Below are 19,729 nucleotides of genomic sequence, written 5' to 3'. Positions count from 1 at the left end.
GTGCCTACCATCAAAAAGCGCCCCTATCTCCAAGACCTCCTCTTGGGATCCATCAACTGCTGAGCTCCTGATAATCACAGCTCTTATAACTGTGGAGAAAGAGGCAATGTCTGAGATGGCCAAGGCCCAGTCCATGAGGACTATGAAGATTAGGGCCATCAGAGAAGATAGGCAAGAATGAAGGACTGCAGCAGTAGTGGGTCGAGTGGGAGGAGTGTGACACTATAAGATCCAAAAAGGGACGAGGTAGTAAGATGGGCTCTGCAGATTTGAATATATACCACTGAGGAGTCACAGGCTGAGTAGGCAAGAAATGTGGTGGGGACACATGAACTGTCAGGAATTAGGGCCTGCAGCACAGCCAGCTCTGGGCAACTTAATGAGCACAGTTGGCCTGTGCTCAGCTAAATTAGTAGCTACAGTGCTGGATGGGTGGGAAGAGTCAGTAGACCAGCTCTTAAGCCCAGCAGCAGTTCAAGGATTGTTTAAAGCAGCGCTACTCAACACGCGGCACGTTTGTTTGCAGCCCACGGTGCGGTTTGGGTTTACACAGGGCTCAACATGTGGCCCACAGGTAGGATCCTTTGAACATGGCCTGCACTGGTAACACACTCCACAATAGCGAGGTGTCTCCCAGGTAGGGTGTGCATTGAAAGACACACGTGGACGGGCTGGCTGGAACAGAGGGGTACAGGGTGTCGGCATTTCTGGCTTCCAGGGAGGAGGTGCCAAGAGTGCCAGGGCATCATGGGAAGTGCTTTGTATTCATGCCCGTCAGTGTGAAATAAGCTATTTGCATGTATATGCAACCAGACTTAAATTGCGGCCCTCGGCATGTGCTGTGAGCATCATTGTGGCCCCTGGGGCTTCTAAAGTTGAGCAGCCCTGGTTTAAAGTATTCATCCACAGTTGTGATAGCTCCAGCACCTGCTTGTTCCTAGTCTGGCTCCTATTTGGTTCTAATTCTGTTCCTGCCTTGGACCCAGGCAACCCAGCTCTGACGTTCAGCCCCAACTTCTAACTGGCCTCTGATTCCTTTTTCTACTGCTGGGCATGACCCTCCCATCCTGGTCAGGGATGTGATTGATTGGAAAATATTAGTTGACTATAAAATTAGATTTGAAAATTCAGCATCATTTGTTCTATTACATGGTATTTGATTTATTTCTTCTCAAACCAAGACTTGAGAAGATTACCTTGTATTTCGAAGTGTCCCAGTTATGAACTAGTCGTGCAGGGATTAGAAAGTTGTCATCCACATGGCAGGCGCTGCAGTAATACCACCCACTGTAACTGCACACTTTGGCTTTTCCATTGGACAAGCCTATAGAGCGCTGACAACCTGGGAAAAGGAAGAAGAAAATAATATTGATGTTGTATCCTTTGCTTGTGATGTTTAATAGGGTGTAATAAGGGAGTTAATTAACCACTTCTCAGAGGAGAACAATTTTAGAAGATGAACTATTTCATAGCCCTTGCAAACAACAAAATATGTGGATAATTCAGCATTATGGCTCAAATTTAAAAAATGTCTACTAATTTTGGGCATCCAACTTGAGATGCCTAGAACTGATTTTCAGAGATGCAGAGCAGCCCCTAACAACTCCAACCAAAATCAGAGAGAGCTTAGGGCACTCAGGCAATCCATTCTTACCTGTCTTATAGCCGGGCGCTCAAAAACTGATACACCCCCACTTAGAATTTTGACTGGATGTACACACAAAAACACCATACTGCAAGATCATTTCCTTGTTTATTTACACCTCAAATCCTGGGATTTTGTGTGTCTACCACAAAACAGTATGAACTAGCTGATAACATAAACAGATGAAATGAGTTAGAAATGCTGTGTTAGGTGGCTGTCAGACTGAGAGATGTTTCAGGGCATATAGATAAATCTTCAAACTCCAGTCTTGGTAGTCAAATAAGGAAAGAGACGCGATGAATGGACAATATCAACATCACTCTCATTTGTAATAAGAAAAGCAAAAAAAGATTTTGAGAAACTAAATGATTTCTTTGCTTCAGTCTTCACGGCTGAGGACGTTAGGGAGATTCCAAATCTGCACCGACCTTTGTGGGTGATGAATCTGAGGAACTGTCCCGGATTGAAGTGTCATTAGAGGAGGTTTTGGAACAAATAGAAAAACTTAATGTTAACAAATCTCCGGGACCGGACGGCATTCATCCAAGGGTTCTAAAAGAACTCAAATGGGAAATTGCTGAGCTATTATCTGTGGTTTGTAACCTGTCCTTTAAATCGGCTTCCGTACCTAATGACTGAAAGGTAGCCAACGTGACACCAATATTTAAAAAGGGCTCTAGAGGCGATCCTGGCAATTACAGACTGGTAAGTCTAACTTCAGTACCAGGCAAATTAGCCGAAACAATAGTACAGAATAAAATTGTGAGGCATGTAGAAGAACATAATTTGTTGGACAAAAGTCAACATGGTTCCTGTAAAGGGAAATCATGTCTTACTAATCTATTAGAGTTCTCTGAAGGGGTTAACAAACATGCAGACAAGGGGGATCCAGTAGATACAGTATACTTAGATTTTCAGAAAGCCTTTGACAAGGTCCCTCACCAAGGGCTCTTGTGTAAATTACATGGCCATGGGATAAGAGGGAAGATCCTTTCATGGACTGAGAACTGATTTAAGGACAAGAAACAAAGGGTAGGAATAAATGGTAAATTTTCAGAATGGAGAGGGGTAACTAATGGTGTCCCCCAAAGGTCAGTCTTGGGACCAATCCTGTTCAACTTATTCATAAATGATCTGGAGAAAGGGGTAAGCAGTGAGGTGGTAAAGTTTGCGGATGATACCAAACTGTTTAGGATAGTCAAGACAGAAGCAGACTGTGAGGGACTCCAAAAAGATCTCACCAAACTGAGAGATTGGGCAACAAAATGGCAAATGAAATTTAATGTGGATAAGTATAAAGTAATGAACAGCGGGAAAAATAACCCCAACTTTACGTACAGTATGATGGGAGCTAATTAGGCTATGACAAATCAGGAAAGAGATCTTGGAGTTATCATGGATAGTTCTCTGAAAACTTCCACACAGTGTGCAGCAGCGGTCAAAAAGGCAAATAGGATGCTAGGAATTAAGGAAGGGATAGAAAATAAGACACAGAATATCTTACTGTCCCTGTATAAAACTATGGTACGCCCACATCTTGAATACTGTGTACAGATGTGGTCTCCTCACCTCAAAAAAAGATATGTTGGCCTAGGAAAGGGTTCAAAAAAGGGCAACTAAAATGATTAGGGGTTTGGAACGGGTCCCATATGAAGAGAGGTTAAAGCGACTGGGACTTTTCAGTTTAGAAAAGAGGAGACTGAGGGGGGATATGATAGAGGTATATAAAATCATGAGTGGTATGGAGAAGGCGGATAAAGAAAAGTTATTTATTAGTTCGCTAAATAGAAGAACTAGAGGACACCAAATGAAGTTAATGGGTAGCAGGTTTAAAACTAATAAAATAAAGTTCTTCTTCACACAGTGTGTAGTCAACCTGTGGAACTCCTTGCCAGAGGAGGCTGTGAAGGCTAGGACTATAATAGAGTTTAAAGAGAAGCTAGATAATTTCATGGAGGTTAGGTCCATAAAAGGCTATTAGCCAGGGGATAGAAATGGTGTCCCTGGCCTCTGTTTGTCAGAGGGTGGAGAAAGATGGCAGGAGACAAATCACTTGATCATTGTCTTCAGTCCACCCTCTCTGGGGCACCTGGTGCTGGCCACTGTTGACAGACAGGCTACTGGGTTAGATGGACCTTTGGTCTGACCCAGTACGGCTGTTCTTATGTTGTTACTTTGCAAAGTGACTGGTGTACGGAAAACTAAGCATGGGCAATAACCATTATCAGGGCCTTGCAGGCTATTTAGCAGAAAAATCTGTTTTTAATTTTCAATTTTCAGCAGTTCATTGGAGGGGCACACTGTTTTCTCACTGATTTTTAACTTATTTTAGGTGTCATGGTTTGATACTAGCTGTTTATTTAGGCCTGGTCTACACTAGGAGATAAGTTTGAATTACAATACGCAACTTCATCTAGATTAATTGTGTAGCTTAAATCAAAGTATCTTAACTCAAATTTTGGTGCTGTCTACACTGCGGGAAGTGAAGGGAAGCATGCTCTCCCTTCGACTTCCCTTACTCCTCATGGAAGCAGGACTACCGGCATCAACCGGAGTGCCTCTCTCATTTCAAATTAGCTGTCTCCACTAGACCTGCTAATTGAAACCCTGGAAGATCGACTGTGGCAGCTTCGATCTTCGCTGTAGTATAGACATCGCCTTAGAGAGTACTTCAGTTCAGATTCAAAGCCTCTATCTACCTCTATTTTGGGTGAGTGCTACACTATGGTGTGTGTGGTTTGGGTGACTTTCCTCTTGTTAGTCACCATCTGACTATATTATTTTGATGTAGTTATCACACTTGCATCTATATTTCATTAGGCAATAAAGCTATACATAATGCTTTACAGATGCGTATGAAGATTTATAGCCTGTCACCAAGCCATGAAGCAGTCAGCCTCTAATTTGTTTTCAATGTGTGAAAACTATCTGGATTGACTATTCTGATTTCTCAATCATATTGCACAAAATTACTTGTAAGCCTGTCTCTGCTGCAGCTGCTTAACTCAGTGGTTTTCAAACTTTTTGAAATTTTGGGCGGGGCCCCGAAGCAGCTGGCAGCAGGTTTCCAGCCAATGGGAGTGCAGAGCTAGTGCTTGGGGCAGGGGCAGTGCATGTGCACTCTCCCTCCCCCCTCACCCCGTCCCACAGTCTGCAGTGCAGGACAGGCCTTAGCACCCCCACTGGTCACCTGACTTTCCCCTCCCCCCACTGCAGCAAGGAGACCCAGTGCCTGACATTCATGCCATATTGCTGGTCTGAAAGCCGCTGGCTTAACTGTTTTCCTGACTCTGCCTTTCCTATCTCAACGCCTGTGGGAATAAGTAGTTTGCAGATGCTGGTTTTGCAGTGTTGTTACAGCCACATTGGTCCCAGGATATTAGAGATAAGGTGAGTGAGGTAATATCTGCTATTAGGCCGCCCATGTGACGTGAGGTGTGTGCTGATTGCACACATCATTGACTGTGAGAGCCGTGGGCTCTCTCTGCATCCAATCCAAGTGCTGCTTTGGTTCAACTGGCACACATCACCAATTCTAGGGACCCAAGCACAGTTAGCAGAACCACCCTATCCTGGGAGGTCGTCTTGCTTTTGATGATCACTGAGATGAAGGAGAGCCACTTGTTAGCTTAGGTTGCCCATTGCTGGGCTAGATTGAGGGGCTGAGGCTGGAATGAATTAAATTATAGTAACACAGGCTCAGGGTCTTTAAAAGGACCTTCTGATACAATATTATTGCACAAAAAGCTTGTTGAAATTTGGCCTATACTATTTAGAGTTCAATGGGTACCACAGAACTTCTGGGAAGCTACAGCACTCGCAAAGTGCTGTCCGAATTCAAAGAGTGAGCACCTCTAGCTATCCACTAGCCAGGGGTTTGATGAAAGGCAGATCAAGTTGGTACTGTAGTTGGCTTTTTTTAAAGCAACTAAATAGTTTTGTGGAGAATAACATTTGCTGGTTTGCAGGGTGAATTAAGGACACACAGATTTCATTTTGCAACACAAAACAAAACAAAAATCAGCATTTTCCCAAGCGGGGTTGGGCTCCATGCTAGCTCTATGTAGCAGAAAGAGCTGCAGGACTCCATTTCTGCACTGCCAGACCCTCTCCACCAGCGCAAATGGGATTATATAGCCACGGACAGAGTGCCACCTCAAAAGCCACCAGACTTTCAGCCGCTCCTGCATGGTCTCTACTGCAGCCAGCCACAGGAGCAGCTCATACAGCCAGAGATGTAGGCCAGCTGGCTTCAACTGCTCTCATGCCATTCAGCTTGGCAGAGAGAGCACTTACAGCCAAGTGTGTGGAGCCCCAGCAGCAGCGTGTATCTTTTCGGCAAGCACCAGAACAATAAATGGGAGTCCTCTGGCACAGCAGGAAAGGGAACAGTGGGAGAGGGGGAAAAAAGCAAGGCTGGAAAATAGAAAGCTACAACAATAAAGATACTGGGCACATTTCACATCAGGATGGAATGCACATATTCATTAGGACTGGCAGTTAGAGTGTGTTTTCTTTTTTTTAATTTAATTACACTTAACTGTAAAAAGGAAAAAAGAGATGAAGAGGAAAAAAAGATTCCCAAAGGAGAATGACAGTGCAAGGAGACCTGGAAAAAGGCAGCTCCTCTCACCTGTCCATTGCAAAACTTGGGCACTAAAAAAAAACAGCTAGGAGCCAAGGGCATAATCTGGTCCCCACAATTCTCTGGGAGAAGCTCCTATCCTTTCCCTTTGACCCCACAGTATTGACCAAACAACTGGGTACTCTACTGAAGCGACTAGGCAGCTACTCTTTCCTCTTGAGAATTAGTTACTAGACACTGCCAGATGTAGGACACTGGACTTGATGGACACATGCTTTGATCCAGGCTGACAAATCCCATATTCCTAATCTGATCAGTTCAAGGATTTTGCCTGTATCCAAATGATCTAACTAAAGAGTGTATCTATTTGTGACACAACCCATTAATGGAAAAGGACCTTGTGGCCGTGTTACCTTTCCCACAGCTGCACATTAAAAGCCAAACCATGAAGCTTGACATTTACCAGCTTGGACCCTGGTATGGCAAAGCACTTAAGCAGGTGCTTAACTTTCTGCACATGGAGTAGTCCCACCTAAATTTAAATTAGGCATGTGCTTATTGTTTGCAGGATCAGGGCCTCAGGCCTCTGATCCCACAACGTGATCCCCTAGCATGGAACCCTACACCTTTACAGAAATCTCCATATTCACCACCAGTGCGGGGACCTGTGCTAAGGAAGAGCACTGCAGGATCCGCCCCCTGCCTTGTAAGAGGAGTGTCTAGGGTACACAATTAGAGACCGAGGAGAGGATGACTCTTGGGGTGGGGGGGGGGGGGGGGGGGAGAGAGTCAATGGGATATGCAGCTCGTTCCACTTTCTCTCCAGAAAATATTTATCTTCTGGGCAGTCTTAAAAATCTCCACTCCCTCCCAAACCTTTTAATCAACAGACTAAATGCTAGCTCCCCACCTTGAAAACATGTGTGCGAACTGGAATGTCCTGCACTGCCCCACAGTGAGAGGAAGAAACCAGCGGGGGGAAGTCAGTTGCACATACAGACCAAACTAAGACATCAGTTCCCACCAAAAGAAAATGTTTTTTTTAAACTACCCTCCTCACCCCAGCACATCTGCCCCCTCTCTTTCCCTTCACCACATCACTATGTCTGACACTGTTGCCCTGGCTTACATCCATGGTTGGAAAGTGCTAGTCTGCCCAAGATAAACCTGTCAAAGGCTAGGCACAGAGATTTTCATTCTTCTCTACCTGTTTGCGACTGTCAGCTGTTTGTCTGGGAGCTGTCCCTGAAAAGCATTTAAAAGGGGGAGGGGGAATATGGAGTGCAATTCAAACAAAAAGAAACTTCAGACAAAGAAACAAAGAGGAGGGAAAAACCCATCAAACCTCCCAACAAATTTCTTTATCAGAGGTTCATTGTCAATCAATTAGCCAAGGCAGCAGGGGTCTGTAGGGTGGGCAGTAGCATGGCAGACAATGGACTGCCCTGTTGTATTACTGTTTAATCACTTTTACTAAATAAATAAAGCAGCCCTGAGGTGCTGTCATGTCAAGGGAATTTATAACAAAAAAACTTCATTTTTCATTGGTCATTACTTTTTTTTCTGCAAGACAAGAGCGGGTTATTACTGTAGCCTTAAGTTCCATCTTTGTGTTGCTTTCCTTTGATTCCCACTCGGACCCTGCCACTTTCCGGCACTAATTTGGCAGGCTGAACAAAGAAGGGATTTGTACCTCCTGTAAGGTCTCAATTAGGAAAGGCTTCTGCTGTATTATGTGCCATTCAGACAGGACACAATGACGGTAATTACAGGAATTTGCACTAAATGGCTGAAGAATTCACAGCAAAACTTTTTTTTTCTCCTTTCCAGGCTTACCCCTCCAGCAGCCAGGGTGGGAGGGTGGGTAGGGAGGGAAAGCTCTTAATGCCTGCAAGCAGTAGCCTATGGTTAAACAGCAGCCTATTAAGTAAAACAGCAGAAATCGCCTATATAGTAACAAAGATGCATGGAGATCTTTGAGACTATTCCCAAAAGTCTTCTTGGCATGAACTTTTCCTCCCTGAAGCAAACAGGATTGAGTTTTTCCCAGTTATTAATAATTATTATTATTATTATTTATTTGTATTGTGGTAGTGTCCAGAGACCCCAAATCAATTCTCTGGGATCCCAGGGGAAAGGCACAACCCACAATAGAAAGCCAGAACAGAAGACAAGATTTCTTCCCTTTGAATCACCTAACTCACCAATGAAATGCAGTTACACAGCACAAGTTTCAGAGCAACATGTTAGTCTGTTTCAGCAAAACCAAGGAATCGTGTAGCACCAATTAACACATTTATTAGGGCAGGCCCATAGGGTTGCCAGGTGTACGGTATTCTACCCCACAGTCTGGTTTTTGCGCCCTTTGTCTGGCAAAAAAAATTCAGAAAATACCGGACATGTTTAATGTCCAGTATTTTCTGTTTTTCCAGTTGGGCACCGGACGGAAGCCTGGCGGGGGCAGGAGGAGTGGCTGGGAGGCGGGACCGTGATCGGTGCTGGGAGCCTGTGGTAGCATGCAAAAGCTTGATGGGGGCAGGGAGAGTGGCTGGGACTCTTGATCATGGCCGATCGTGGCCCCGCCTCCCAGCTGGGAGCCTGTGGTTGCATGCAGAAGCCGGGCCGGGGGAGTGGCTGGGAGTTCCAGCCACTCCCCCTGCCCCCGCCAGACTTCTGCATGCAACCAGAGGGAGTCCCAGGCTGGGAGGCGGGGCCGCGATCGGTGCTGGGAGCCCTCAGCTGATTGCATCTGAGGAGGAGTGGTGCCTTGGGGAGGAGGAGAAGCCCTGTCCCTGCTCCTGAGCACTGTTCAAGCACGTTGTGGTGCCATGGTCCAGGAGAGAAGCCCGCGGGTGGTTTGTGGTTGCGTTTAGGCGCCTTCCATGGTCTCTCAGCCAAAACTTACTGGGGTGGAATTTCTGCTTCCCACTGGGACACCCAAAGACCTGGCTATGGGGGAGTCACCTTTCTACCCATGGTCGCCCCTCCCCCCTGCCACTGTGTTGCCCCGGGATCTGCCTCTCTCTGCTTTGAGTAGCAGGCGGCTCCTTTGTTCCCAGCTTGGTGGCTCTTGGCAGTAGCCACACTACCAAGATGTGTGTTCAGTGTGGGTGGTTTGGGTTTTTTTTTTTTTTTTTGGCTTGACAAATTTTTAGCCAGTGTTTTTTGGGAGACCATCTGGCAACCCTACAGGCCCAGCCACATAGTTTGTGGGGCTCAAGGCAGCATGCTGTGGTTGGCTGCACCGTGCAGCTCCCAGCCAGGGCAGCGAGCAAGTGGCCGGGTGGATGCCAGGCAGCGCGTGGCCCTGAAGGCACAGGGCCCAAGGCAATCACCTTGTTCACCTTGCCCTAATGCCAGGCCTGTATTAGGGCATAAGCTTTCGCGGGTTGCAGTTCACTTCATCAGATGCATGATGTGAATAATACTTGTGTATTCAGTGGATGCTAAAGAGAAATCCTAGGAAGGCAGAATATGATTCCTCAAAGTGGAAGTGATCCCTGACAATGGCTCGACATTCTGTTCTTACAAACATGCTGTAGAATTCCTAATAACCATAAGCAGTCGAAGACTCAAAGTCAACACCTGGAGGATGGTGTTTTTCACTTCAAAGGGGGGAGGGGGAAGTGGAGGGGACTCTACCCAGACTCAGAGTGTACAGCACTACCTATCATCACCAGCACTATTTTCTGCAGAATAAAACCTTTGTTGTCATTAAAGGGCACTTTAGCGCCAGAATTTAGATTCAACACGGCTGCATCTCTATCCCCATTGTGTTAGGCACTGTACTCACATACAGAAAGAGCCAAAGGGCTAACAATCCTCACATGCTGAAGATTAATTTTAAAAGGGATTTACAAAAACTAATACGATGGGAGATGTTCTTAGAGTACTTGTGTTACTTAAGAAGTTCCGACTCAGAGAAAAGAGCGCCACCTACAGCACCACTCCTTACAACACATGAGAACAACCAGTCAGACTAGAGGTCCAGCCAGTCCTGTATCTTGTCTTCTGACAGTGGCCGATGCCAGATGCCCAAGAGGGAGTGAACAGAACAGGTAATCATCAAATGATCCCTCTCCTGTCAGCCATTTCCAGCCGCTGACAAACAGAGGCTAGGGACTCCGTTCCTACACATTCTGCCTAGTAAGTATTGAACATCTTCTCTTTCACTTGGACATCCCACATTGGAATGCTAACTAACGAGGTCAAACCCAGCATTAGTTTGCCAGATCTGATACACTCACATGTAAAATGTGTGTCCATTTCTTGGACAAATGTGCATGAATCCTTACCAGGGATTGCGTAAGTGCAGTCTATTTTTCCCTAGATAGAGCCACTGTAATGAAGTTGCTTACCTGCACACTTGAAGCTCTGGGCTGTGAGTCCTCTTTCTAAAGACAAGGTGGTCAGAATGCTCAGAAAGCTAGTGGTCACAGACTGGCGCTTGCTCTGTCTAAATTCTTTCCCAAAAGACTGATTTCTGGCTTTGTTTCTGAGAGTAACCTGTTGGTTTGGATCTAAACTTCTAGCTGCATTGGCAGCAGATTTCAGGGCCTCTATCCACTCCTGTGCTCTCTGACGGGTCTCTGCACGCAGGCGGAGGACATCTTGAGGGAAAATTACCTGAAAACAAGAGTCACAGTCATCCAGAATATCTGTCTGGACAGTTTGGCACACATCGATGTTATAGGTCAGGAGAGGCTCTTCATCGAGATTCCCAGGCTGAAATGCCATGAGACAAGATCTGCTTAAGACAAAGGTAAATGCTTTCCAGTTATTCTGGACCATCAGCCTATAAAGAGTCCCTGATCTGAGAATGTTTTGGTACTCCTTTCTATTTTGGGTTAAAGCTGTAGCAGGCTTCTTTTGTAAGCCACGAATCTGGGAAAGGTCCCTGCTGTTATCCAACTTCTGAGAGTCTTCTAGGTCTTCCTGCTGCCTCATGAAAGTTGACACAGAGGCATGTACCACTTCCCAAAGTTTCTGCCCCCAGTCCAAAGTCTCCCATGGTGACTCTGCCTTCAGATGCATCTGGGAGTTATTCAACAGAATGACATCCACTATCTTTGTTTCAATGCTACCTGTCACAGTGACGCTTTGGAAATGTGAAAGCAGATACATGGTAGGAAAATTTTGGTTGTCACTACTGTCAAGATAACACAGGTACAGTTTGTATGGAGAGAGCTCTGCATAACACGGCTGCCAGTAGTTGTCATGGTCCTTTCTAATTTCTAGGTATCCCTTCTTCAGAATATTTGGGAATGCCAGCTTGTGTTCTGGAACAAATGAAATGAGACAATTACTTAATTCTTTTCCAATGATTCACTCAATATTCATTCTGGATCACAGCAATTGCCCAATATTACTAGGCACATCAAAGGAAGCTGTATTACATTTCTGAGGGGAACTGGTTAGGTTGGCCCACATAAATATTTCCAGCAGGGATATATGATGCAGTAGCATCAGAGGCTAACATATTTATGCAGTCACTTTCAGATTAGGATTAAAATGAAATAAATACAGTAATACCTAAGGTTGTGACAGCTCTTTTCATTTGTGGATCTCAAAGTGCTAGAATAAGGAATGTCAGTATCATTACCCCCATTTTACAGATGGGACTTGAAGCCACAAAAAGATAAGATGACTTGCCCAGGGTCACCCATTAGGTCAGTGGCAGAGTTGGGAATAAAGCACACATCTCCTGACAACCAGTCCAGTGCACTCTCCACTAGACCACATTGCCTCCTATTGTACTGCAGAAACGTAAACCCTAAAGTGCTAAATCATATTTAAAAAGTGGCCAGGCTCAGCTGTGTAATATTTTTAGAGTGTCTCAGTCTATGGAGATGTCATTCATTCTATCATCTAAAACCTCCTAGGCATCTTAATTATTGAGAAACATGTCTATGCTTCCTTCTAGAGATGTAAGAGGTTAACTAGTTACTTGGTAAGCATTAGCCTTACTGGACTGCTTACCAGGTAACCAGTTGGATGGCCAACCACACCAGGCTGGAGCAGCCCTCACCGGCTGAGTCACACCGGCTATGTGGAAGCACCAAGCAGGTCTCCATTCCCGGCTGTGTTGGGCCAGCGGGCAGGGCCCAGGCAAGCCAACAGGCAGGAACCACCAACAGTTAGCTGGTTAAATGGTATAATTTATACAGCCATCAATTACAACTAACAACAACAAAACCAAGCTAAGGGTGTTACCGTACTACTACAGCAGGAAAAATGGTCAAGTTTAGATTGGCCTTAACTAGTATGTCCTACATTTACTATTATCCTGACAAACCACGGACAAAACCATGTTTAACATCATGATAGTAGACATGTTTTCAACAATTTCATTGATTTAAGCATTATCCTGTCTGAAATGGATGTAAACAAACACATTTAACAACTCCCTGCAAAGGGACAGCCTATTAGAGAGTTATTCAGCTAAAAGAGGAAAACCATAGGTAAAATTGCAGAGAAAAATTAAATTCATAGCCCAAATACAATGGAAAGAAAGAAAAAAAAAGAAACCAATTTTGATTTCCTTACAGCTCTGGCCCTGACATTCATTAGTATTTCTGTGCTAACTCAAAAGCCATTAATTTCTTTGAAACCCACACTAATCCCTTTGTAGTGCAGATAATGGGAACATATTCTACAGTCCTCTTCCTTTTCTGATAATCCAATAAAAGCAGCAGAGCTGCTGCAAACCCAGCAGCAATTTCGCTTGCTCTCTCTGCTTCCAAAGTACAGACAACAGTTCAAGCTTCTTCCATAATAAGACAAACTCATAACCACTCCCCTTTCCTAGGCTACACAGAAATGTGTTTGTCTTTTCCTGAGTGAAAGAAAAAGCTGTCTCACTCTGTCTTACATCTAGGCATTCCCCCTCCAATTCCCCTTCTTCCCTCAAGCTTCTGGGAACTAGCTTTGACTTCACACACTTCCACAATGATCAGCCAGCTTGATTCAAATGCCTACTGTTTGGGTCTGGGCAATAGATGCTGGATAAATGAGCTGTATTAGCAGGTGCCCCTCCTACATCTACCTCTAGTGCTTCATCTCCTTGATGCACAATGAGCAAGATAATACCCATCTACTGAGTATTGCCATCTTTCTGTCCACCTCAGAAACAGCATTTTGCTTCTCTCCCCCTCACACCCCCCAAAAACCCCAATGGAAATTAAATTGAGGCACAGTTACAAGGGAGATAATCACAGTAAATAGCCCACATCTGGGCTTATGCCTTCTTGAACAGTAATTTTTTGAAAAATAAGGTGAAAGAGACAGCAGCTGGGAGTAGGAGAGAATTCTCTATGCAGATTGCCTCCTCTCTCTGGGTAGTTTGTTTTTATTACATCTCTCGAAGGTCGTGGCTCACCACCTGCAAAGTATCGCTGATTTCCACAGCCATTGGAAGAGGAAAGATCAGCAGTGATTTAAGCAAGGCTGGGAGAATATTTTTCCCATTGCCGGGCAGCTTGTTGTGTTTCTGTTTGTAGGCAGACAGCCTGTCCTGTCACGTGCCAGTTGAATGCTGCTATTAAAAACCAAACAAATGTGTTTTCTCACTCATGCATTATATGAATACATTGTAGATTACGAAGCTTTGTCTAGACAGACAGCTCCTGGATTCTGTTCCCAGATTGGCCACTGATGCGCTGTGTGACCTTGGACAATTCATTTAACTTCTTTTTGCTACAGCCTACTTACCTGAAAAGGCAGAACATTTTTTTGTTGCTGGCATGTCATGAAGCTTAATCCATTCATTTCTGCAAAGCACCTGGAAAACCCTTAACTGAAAGAACTATACTTTAAGGCCCTGATCCTACACTAATGAACACTATGGCAGCTTTGACAATGATTTCTGTGGCTGCAGGATCAACTGATCACAGCACAAAGGATTATTGCTTCTTTAAAAGTGGGGCTGACAGGTAATTAATACACACAATTAAACTGGACTCTCATTTCCAATCTCCTAGGAGGCTCATTCCCACAAGGAGCTGAGCACTATGGCCCCAATTTAGCAAATCACTCTAACTTTAAGTTAACAGTGAAGGTAATTAACCACTGAAGCAATGGACCAAGGACTGTGATGGAGTCTCCATTAATGACAATTTTTAAATCAAGCCTGGGTGTTTTCCTGTATGATTTGCTCTAGGAGTCATTTGGGGAAGTTCTCAGATTATCTCAATGGTCCTTTCTGGCTGTGCAATCTACAAGCATACAAACAGCTCCATCAATTTCACTAGGGCTACCTGAAGTGTTTTGTTGGGTTGCGACCAGAGTGCTCTGCATCTTGCAGATTATGCTCACTTCCTTCCCAAGTCACATCCTCTTCTCTTCTTCTCAGTTATTTTAGATGGAAGAAGGAATTTCCCAGATAATTAGCATATTTGCTTTGCTTCTGTCCTGCATTTATATCTGGCAATCAATTTCCAATATTCAGGTTTATAAGAGCCCAAACAGGTTTATATAGCCTTATAAGTAACTTTACGCTAATGGATCTGGGCAGCAGTTTGCAGATAATACTACTTAATAGAAAACCTGGTCTCTATTTCTCAGTCTTTAGCCTCAAAGAAGGCAAAACTGACTTTGAGAATGCTGAACTAAGCTACCTCTAATTAAGCGTGTTAAGGACTAGTCCTTATTTGCTTATCAGATAGTCTGTTGACTAGTTGATTCCCCCCCTTACTGCCTCTATGACAGAGGCAGCAAAGGAGGGGGAAGGGGTACTTTAAAGCAGCAGTGCCACACAGCTGAGCCAGGGATCAGCTGTGCAGCGGCTGCCCCTTTGAAACACCACCTCTGTGTTTCAAAAGGGCAGCGCCATGGAGCCCAGTAACAGGTGGGGACTCTCCAGCTGATCCCAGGCTCCGTGCGGCATTTCCCCAGAACCCAGGGTCAGCTGGGGAATCTGCACAAAACTGTCCTGCAGGGTCAGCTGGGGAGTCCACACAAAACTTTCGGGGAAGTGCCACACAAAACGCAGGGTCAGCTGGGGACTCCCAGATGTGCATGGAACCTGAGGTCAGAGGGGGACTCTGAGGGACCTCCCAATGACCTTGGGCTCCATGGCTTTGAAATTCACAAGAGCCCCCGCTGAACACTCTGTACTTTTCAAAGCAGGCACCCACCTGTGTGCAGCCTGGAGTCAGCGGGACTTCCCGCTGGCCCCGAGCTGTACACCGAGTTCCGCATTCCTCCTTTTAATTCAAAGGAGGAATGCGGAAGTGCCTATCGACTAGTTGAGCAATCGATGGAAATTTCATTGACTACTTGATTAGTCAATTAACGAGTCAATTAACCACAATTTAACATCCTTACCTCTAACTATGGGTTTGTCCATTCTTAGGGAATCACATTTTCAGTCATGGTAAATGTGCACAATATGTTTGAAACAAGTGCACCTCATTTCTAGGGCAATTATATTCACCTCCTCAAATGAAAGACATAAAGATTTTGAGATATGGATCAATGGAGAAATGTGCAGGAGGTCAGACTAGGGATGTTAAAGACTAGTCGACTACCCGATAAGCATTTGCTTATTGGATGGTCTTTTGACAAGTTGATATCCCCCCACCCCTTGCTGCCTCTATGAGATGGAGGCAACAAAGGGGGGGGGGGAGAAAGGGGTACTTCAAAGTGGCAGCGCTGCACAGCTGTGCGGCACTACCACTTTGAAACCCCAGGGTGGTGTTTCAAAGGGGCAGTGGAGCCCGGGGTCAGCTAAGGACTCCCAGCTGACCCTGGGTTCCTAGTGGCATTTCCCCAGAACCCGGGATCAGCTGGGGAGTCCCAGCTGACCGCCCCCCTGCAGCATGCAGCATAGCATGGACCCTGGGGTCAGCGGGGAACTGTGAGTCCCCCGCTAACTCTGGGCTCCATGGTTTTGAAATGCATGGACCCCGGGCTCCATGGCTTTGAAAGCCCACTGAAGACTCTTGTACATTTCAAAGCAGGCACTCCCATGCAGCCCCAAGTCAGTGGGACTTCCCACTGGCCTGGCTGTACGCACAGTTCCTCATTCCTTCTATGAAAAGTACATTTCAAAGGAGGAATGCAGAAATGTCCATCGACTAGTCGACTAGTCAATTAACCTCATTTTAACTAGATGAGCTCTCTGGCCCCTTCTGACATTAAAGTCTATTTTAAAAGTCTATGATCAAACTAGCCTATTTTAAAAGCTTTATTTAAAAGCTTTATTCACACTGTATATTGTTTCCACACCTGTTAATATTTAGATTCCTTAAGCCACCTCCGTTCACTTCCAATAAAATGCCTGCATGGCAGCTATTCCAGAATAGGATTCAATAGAAGATGCAGAGTCTAATGAGTAGTCTAGCCAAATCATAGAGATTTAAAAATAATTATTTTCTTCCTGCCCAGCCTTCTCTTATTTATTCTTGGATCTGAAGAAGTGGGTTGCATCCGCGAATGCTCATGATACCGTCTATATGTTTTGTTAGTCTTTAAGGTGCTACTATTTGTTGTTTTTTAAGTTTTTCCTGTTACAGACTAACTCGGCCACCCCTCTGAAGCTTTTTATTTTCTCCCCTTTTTTCTAAATGTATCAATATGGGATTTTTCTGAATCAGGGGCCTGACTTTGCTTTCAGTTGGTTCATACCAGGAGTAACTTCACTGAAGTCAATAGGCCTTATTCTCCATTGAGCTACACCTTATCTAGTCTTTTATGCCAGTAGACAGTTTCCTGATCAGAACAGCAGCACTTTGCACCAGTGTCAGTCACTGTATAAGCCAGTAGTTTTCAAACAATGGGTCGCAATCCAGTACTGGGTCATGGAATGTCAGGCACCGGGTTTTGGTGCTGCAGGGGGATCAGGTAACCGGTGGGGGTGCTAAGGCAGCTCCCTGCCTGTCCTGCACTGCAGTATGTGCTGCACCCCAGAAGTGGCCGGCTCCTAGGTAGGGTGGTGGAAGAGAGCACACAGGGCTTGGAGCACTGTCCTTGCCCCAGTGCAAGCTCTGCACTCCTATTAGCTGGGAACCTGCTGCAGGCTGCATCTGGGGGCAGCAATGTCTGAGGTGCCAGGTGAGACAGGAAGCTGCCTTAGCACCTCACTGACCACTGACCAGGAGCTGCTCAAGGCAAGCCCCTCCTACCCCAGCCCTGCCACCCCTCAAAGCCAGAGCCCCCCTCCAGCATCCCAAAGCTCTTGTCCTCAGCCCCACCCCACAGGCCACATGCTAATCAAATTACATTGCGTTGCAGGCATCAGCAGTTTTCTTCAAGAAGGTCATGAGAAAAAGTTTGAAAACTACTAATGCAAGGTGCAGTGTAACAGTGATTTAGGCTCAATTATTCTCAAGTGACAGAGTGATGTCAGGAAGATCGGAATCAGGGCCCCCTTTCACAGGTATGGAAAAGGCAAAAGGTGCACACACTACAAAAATGGTTACAGATTAGTGGCTATTAGATACATGAAAAGTACATCCCACTCTTCTAAAGGAAATGGGAATATCAAATGAGAAAGCATTTGCCAGATTTGTATAAACTCCCTGACTCAGCTTCAAAGGGTAGAAGAAAGAGATGAAAGCAACTAACAAAGCTATTTAAATCAGGTTTGGTTCATATCAGGATAGTTAACTTGGATTGACAGTAGGAAGAAAAAAATATATAGAAACCAAGCTGGAAATGCTATGTAAAATCACAACTTTATTAGAAGCAGCCAGCATGGCCCCAGCAGATTAATTAGGTAAAGTTCCATAGCTCGAGAGCTCAAAGCCCCACAGGGATAAACCAGTTTTCCTACCATACTTGCAGAACAATACTTCACTGTGAAGAGGCCCAGTCAGGCCTCATATCCAAGCTTATCAGTGCTATTCTACAACCCCTTTGCCCTGGTGGCTTGTCTTCTGTATCTGAGCCTCTCTCACTCTCACCTACCAGATTCTAGGGATGTAAGCGAGTAGTCAGATACTCGGGTAGTTGAGTAGAGTACTCAACTACAGGCAGTCCCCGAGTTACGCGGATCCGACTTATGTCGGATCCGCAGTTACGAACGGGGCTTTTCTTGCCCCGGAGGACGGGAGAGGTGGGACGCCCAGATGCGCCGCGGTCCGCCGCCCCCGTCCTCCGGGGCGAGAAAAGCTGCTCCCCGTCTCCCTGGTCTGCAGGGAGATGGGGAGCAAAGCCTCGGAGCACGCCCGCAGTGGGACAGCTGCGGTGCGCCTGGGCTGTCCTGCTGCCCACGTGCTCTGCGGCTTTGCTCCGCGTCTCCCAGGTCAGCAGACCAGAGAGATGGAGCAAAGCCGTGGAGGACTTGGGTGGTCCCACCACCCCCGTCTTCCTCGTCTGCTGGGGGAGGGGGGGGGTGCAGCTAGTGCCCCCCCCCCCCAGCAGACCAGGCTTTTCTTGCCTACCCCTGGGGTAGAGCAGCTGGGGGCTGCTGGGTTGGTCCTGCAGCGCCGCTCCGGACCAACCCGGCAGCACCCCAGCTGCACTGCCCCAGGCTTCCTGATTCAGCCGCTGCTGGTCAGTTTCAGCAGCGGCTGAATCAGGACGCCTGGGGCAGAGCAGCTGGGGTGCTGCTGGGTTGCTCCAGTAGCGCCGAGGAGCCGTGCTACTGGAGCAACCCAGCAGCACCCCAGCTGCTCTGCCCCAGGCGTCCCCAAGTCAGCCGCTGCTGAAACTGACCAGCGGCTGACTACAGGAAGCCCGAGGCAGAGTTGCTCTGCCCCGGGCTTCCTGGAATCAGCCACTGATCAGTTTCAGCAGCAGCTGACTTGGGGACGCCTGGGTTTCTTAAGTTGAATCTGTATGTAAGTCAGAACTGGCGTCCAGATTCAGCCCCAGTTGAAACTGATCAGTTTCAGCAGCGGCTGACGCCAGTTCCGACTTACATACAGATTCAACTTAACAAACCTACAGTCCCTATCTTGTACGTAACCCGGGGACTGCCTGTACTCACTTCCCCCACCCCGCTCCGCTGCCTCTGAATGAGGGGCAGCAAGGAGGGGGAACAGGAGCCGGTGCTGGGGGGAACCAGCACCATCTCGGTGATGCTGCCTGCGGAGGGGAAGCTGCCGCTCTACAGAGATGGGGCATGCCTGGGGGGGGGAGGGGGGAAGAGAGAGAGAGAGAGAGTGTGCGCGCGCGCGCGCTGGCATCTTAGAAACCATGCACTCCCTCTTAAGACAGGCACTTCTCTGAGTCACTTACCATCCATGCTTCAGATCTGAGCAGCTCTGTTGTGTGTCCCCTCTACCTGGCCCCTGCTCTGCAGAGATGGGGTGCAGGGGCAGGGGGACACCCTGACTTCAGCACTGCCCTCCCTCCATCCCCACACCTCTCAAAGCTAGCAGGAAACACCTAGGAGCAGCTCGGCTGCAGGACAGAGCAAGGTGGTGGTTAATTGATTAGTCAATGGAATTTCCATTGACTAGTCGACAGGCACTTCCGCATTCCCCCTTTGAAATGTACAGGAGCCTGTACATTTCAAAGGAGAAATGCGGAACTCCGCGTACAGCCTGGGGCCA

General features: G+C 46.4%; 1 protein-coding gene across 10 annotated transcripts in view; it reads right to left on the bottom strand.

Annotated features, from left to right (window-relative positions):
- PLEKHM3 (pleckstrin homology domain containing M3) overlaps nt 1-19,729 on the bottom strand; it is a 173,681-nt gene that overhangs the window by 130,954 nt on the left and 22,998 nt on the right. For all 10 annotated transcript variants that reach the window (XR_012905414.2, XM_089779897.1, XM_025187732.3 and 7 more), the window contains 2 exons: nt 10,589-11,509; nt 1,197-1,342 (listed from right to left, as the gene is read on the bottom strand). Coding sequence is in view for 9 of the 10 variants with exons in the window: in XM_089779897.1 (XP_089636023.1) it covers nt 1,197-1,342; nt 10,589-11,509 (1,067 nt within the window). In the remaining variant the exon portion in view is untranslated. The remainder of the gene's footprint in view (nt 1-1,196; nt 1,343-10,588; nt 11,510-19,729) is intronic.

Source organism: Pelodiscus sinensis, chromosome 7, assembly GCF_052426305.1.
Source record: "Pelodiscus sinensis isolate ZL-2025 chromosome 7, ASM5242630v1, whole genome shotgun sequence".
NCBI classification, from domain to species: Eukaryota; Metazoa; Chordata; order Testudines; family Trionychidae; genus Pelodiscus; species Pelodiscus sinensis.
The sequence above is the reverse complement of the archived record's forward strand: the minus strand, read 5'-3'. Positions and strand labels throughout refer to the sequence as shown.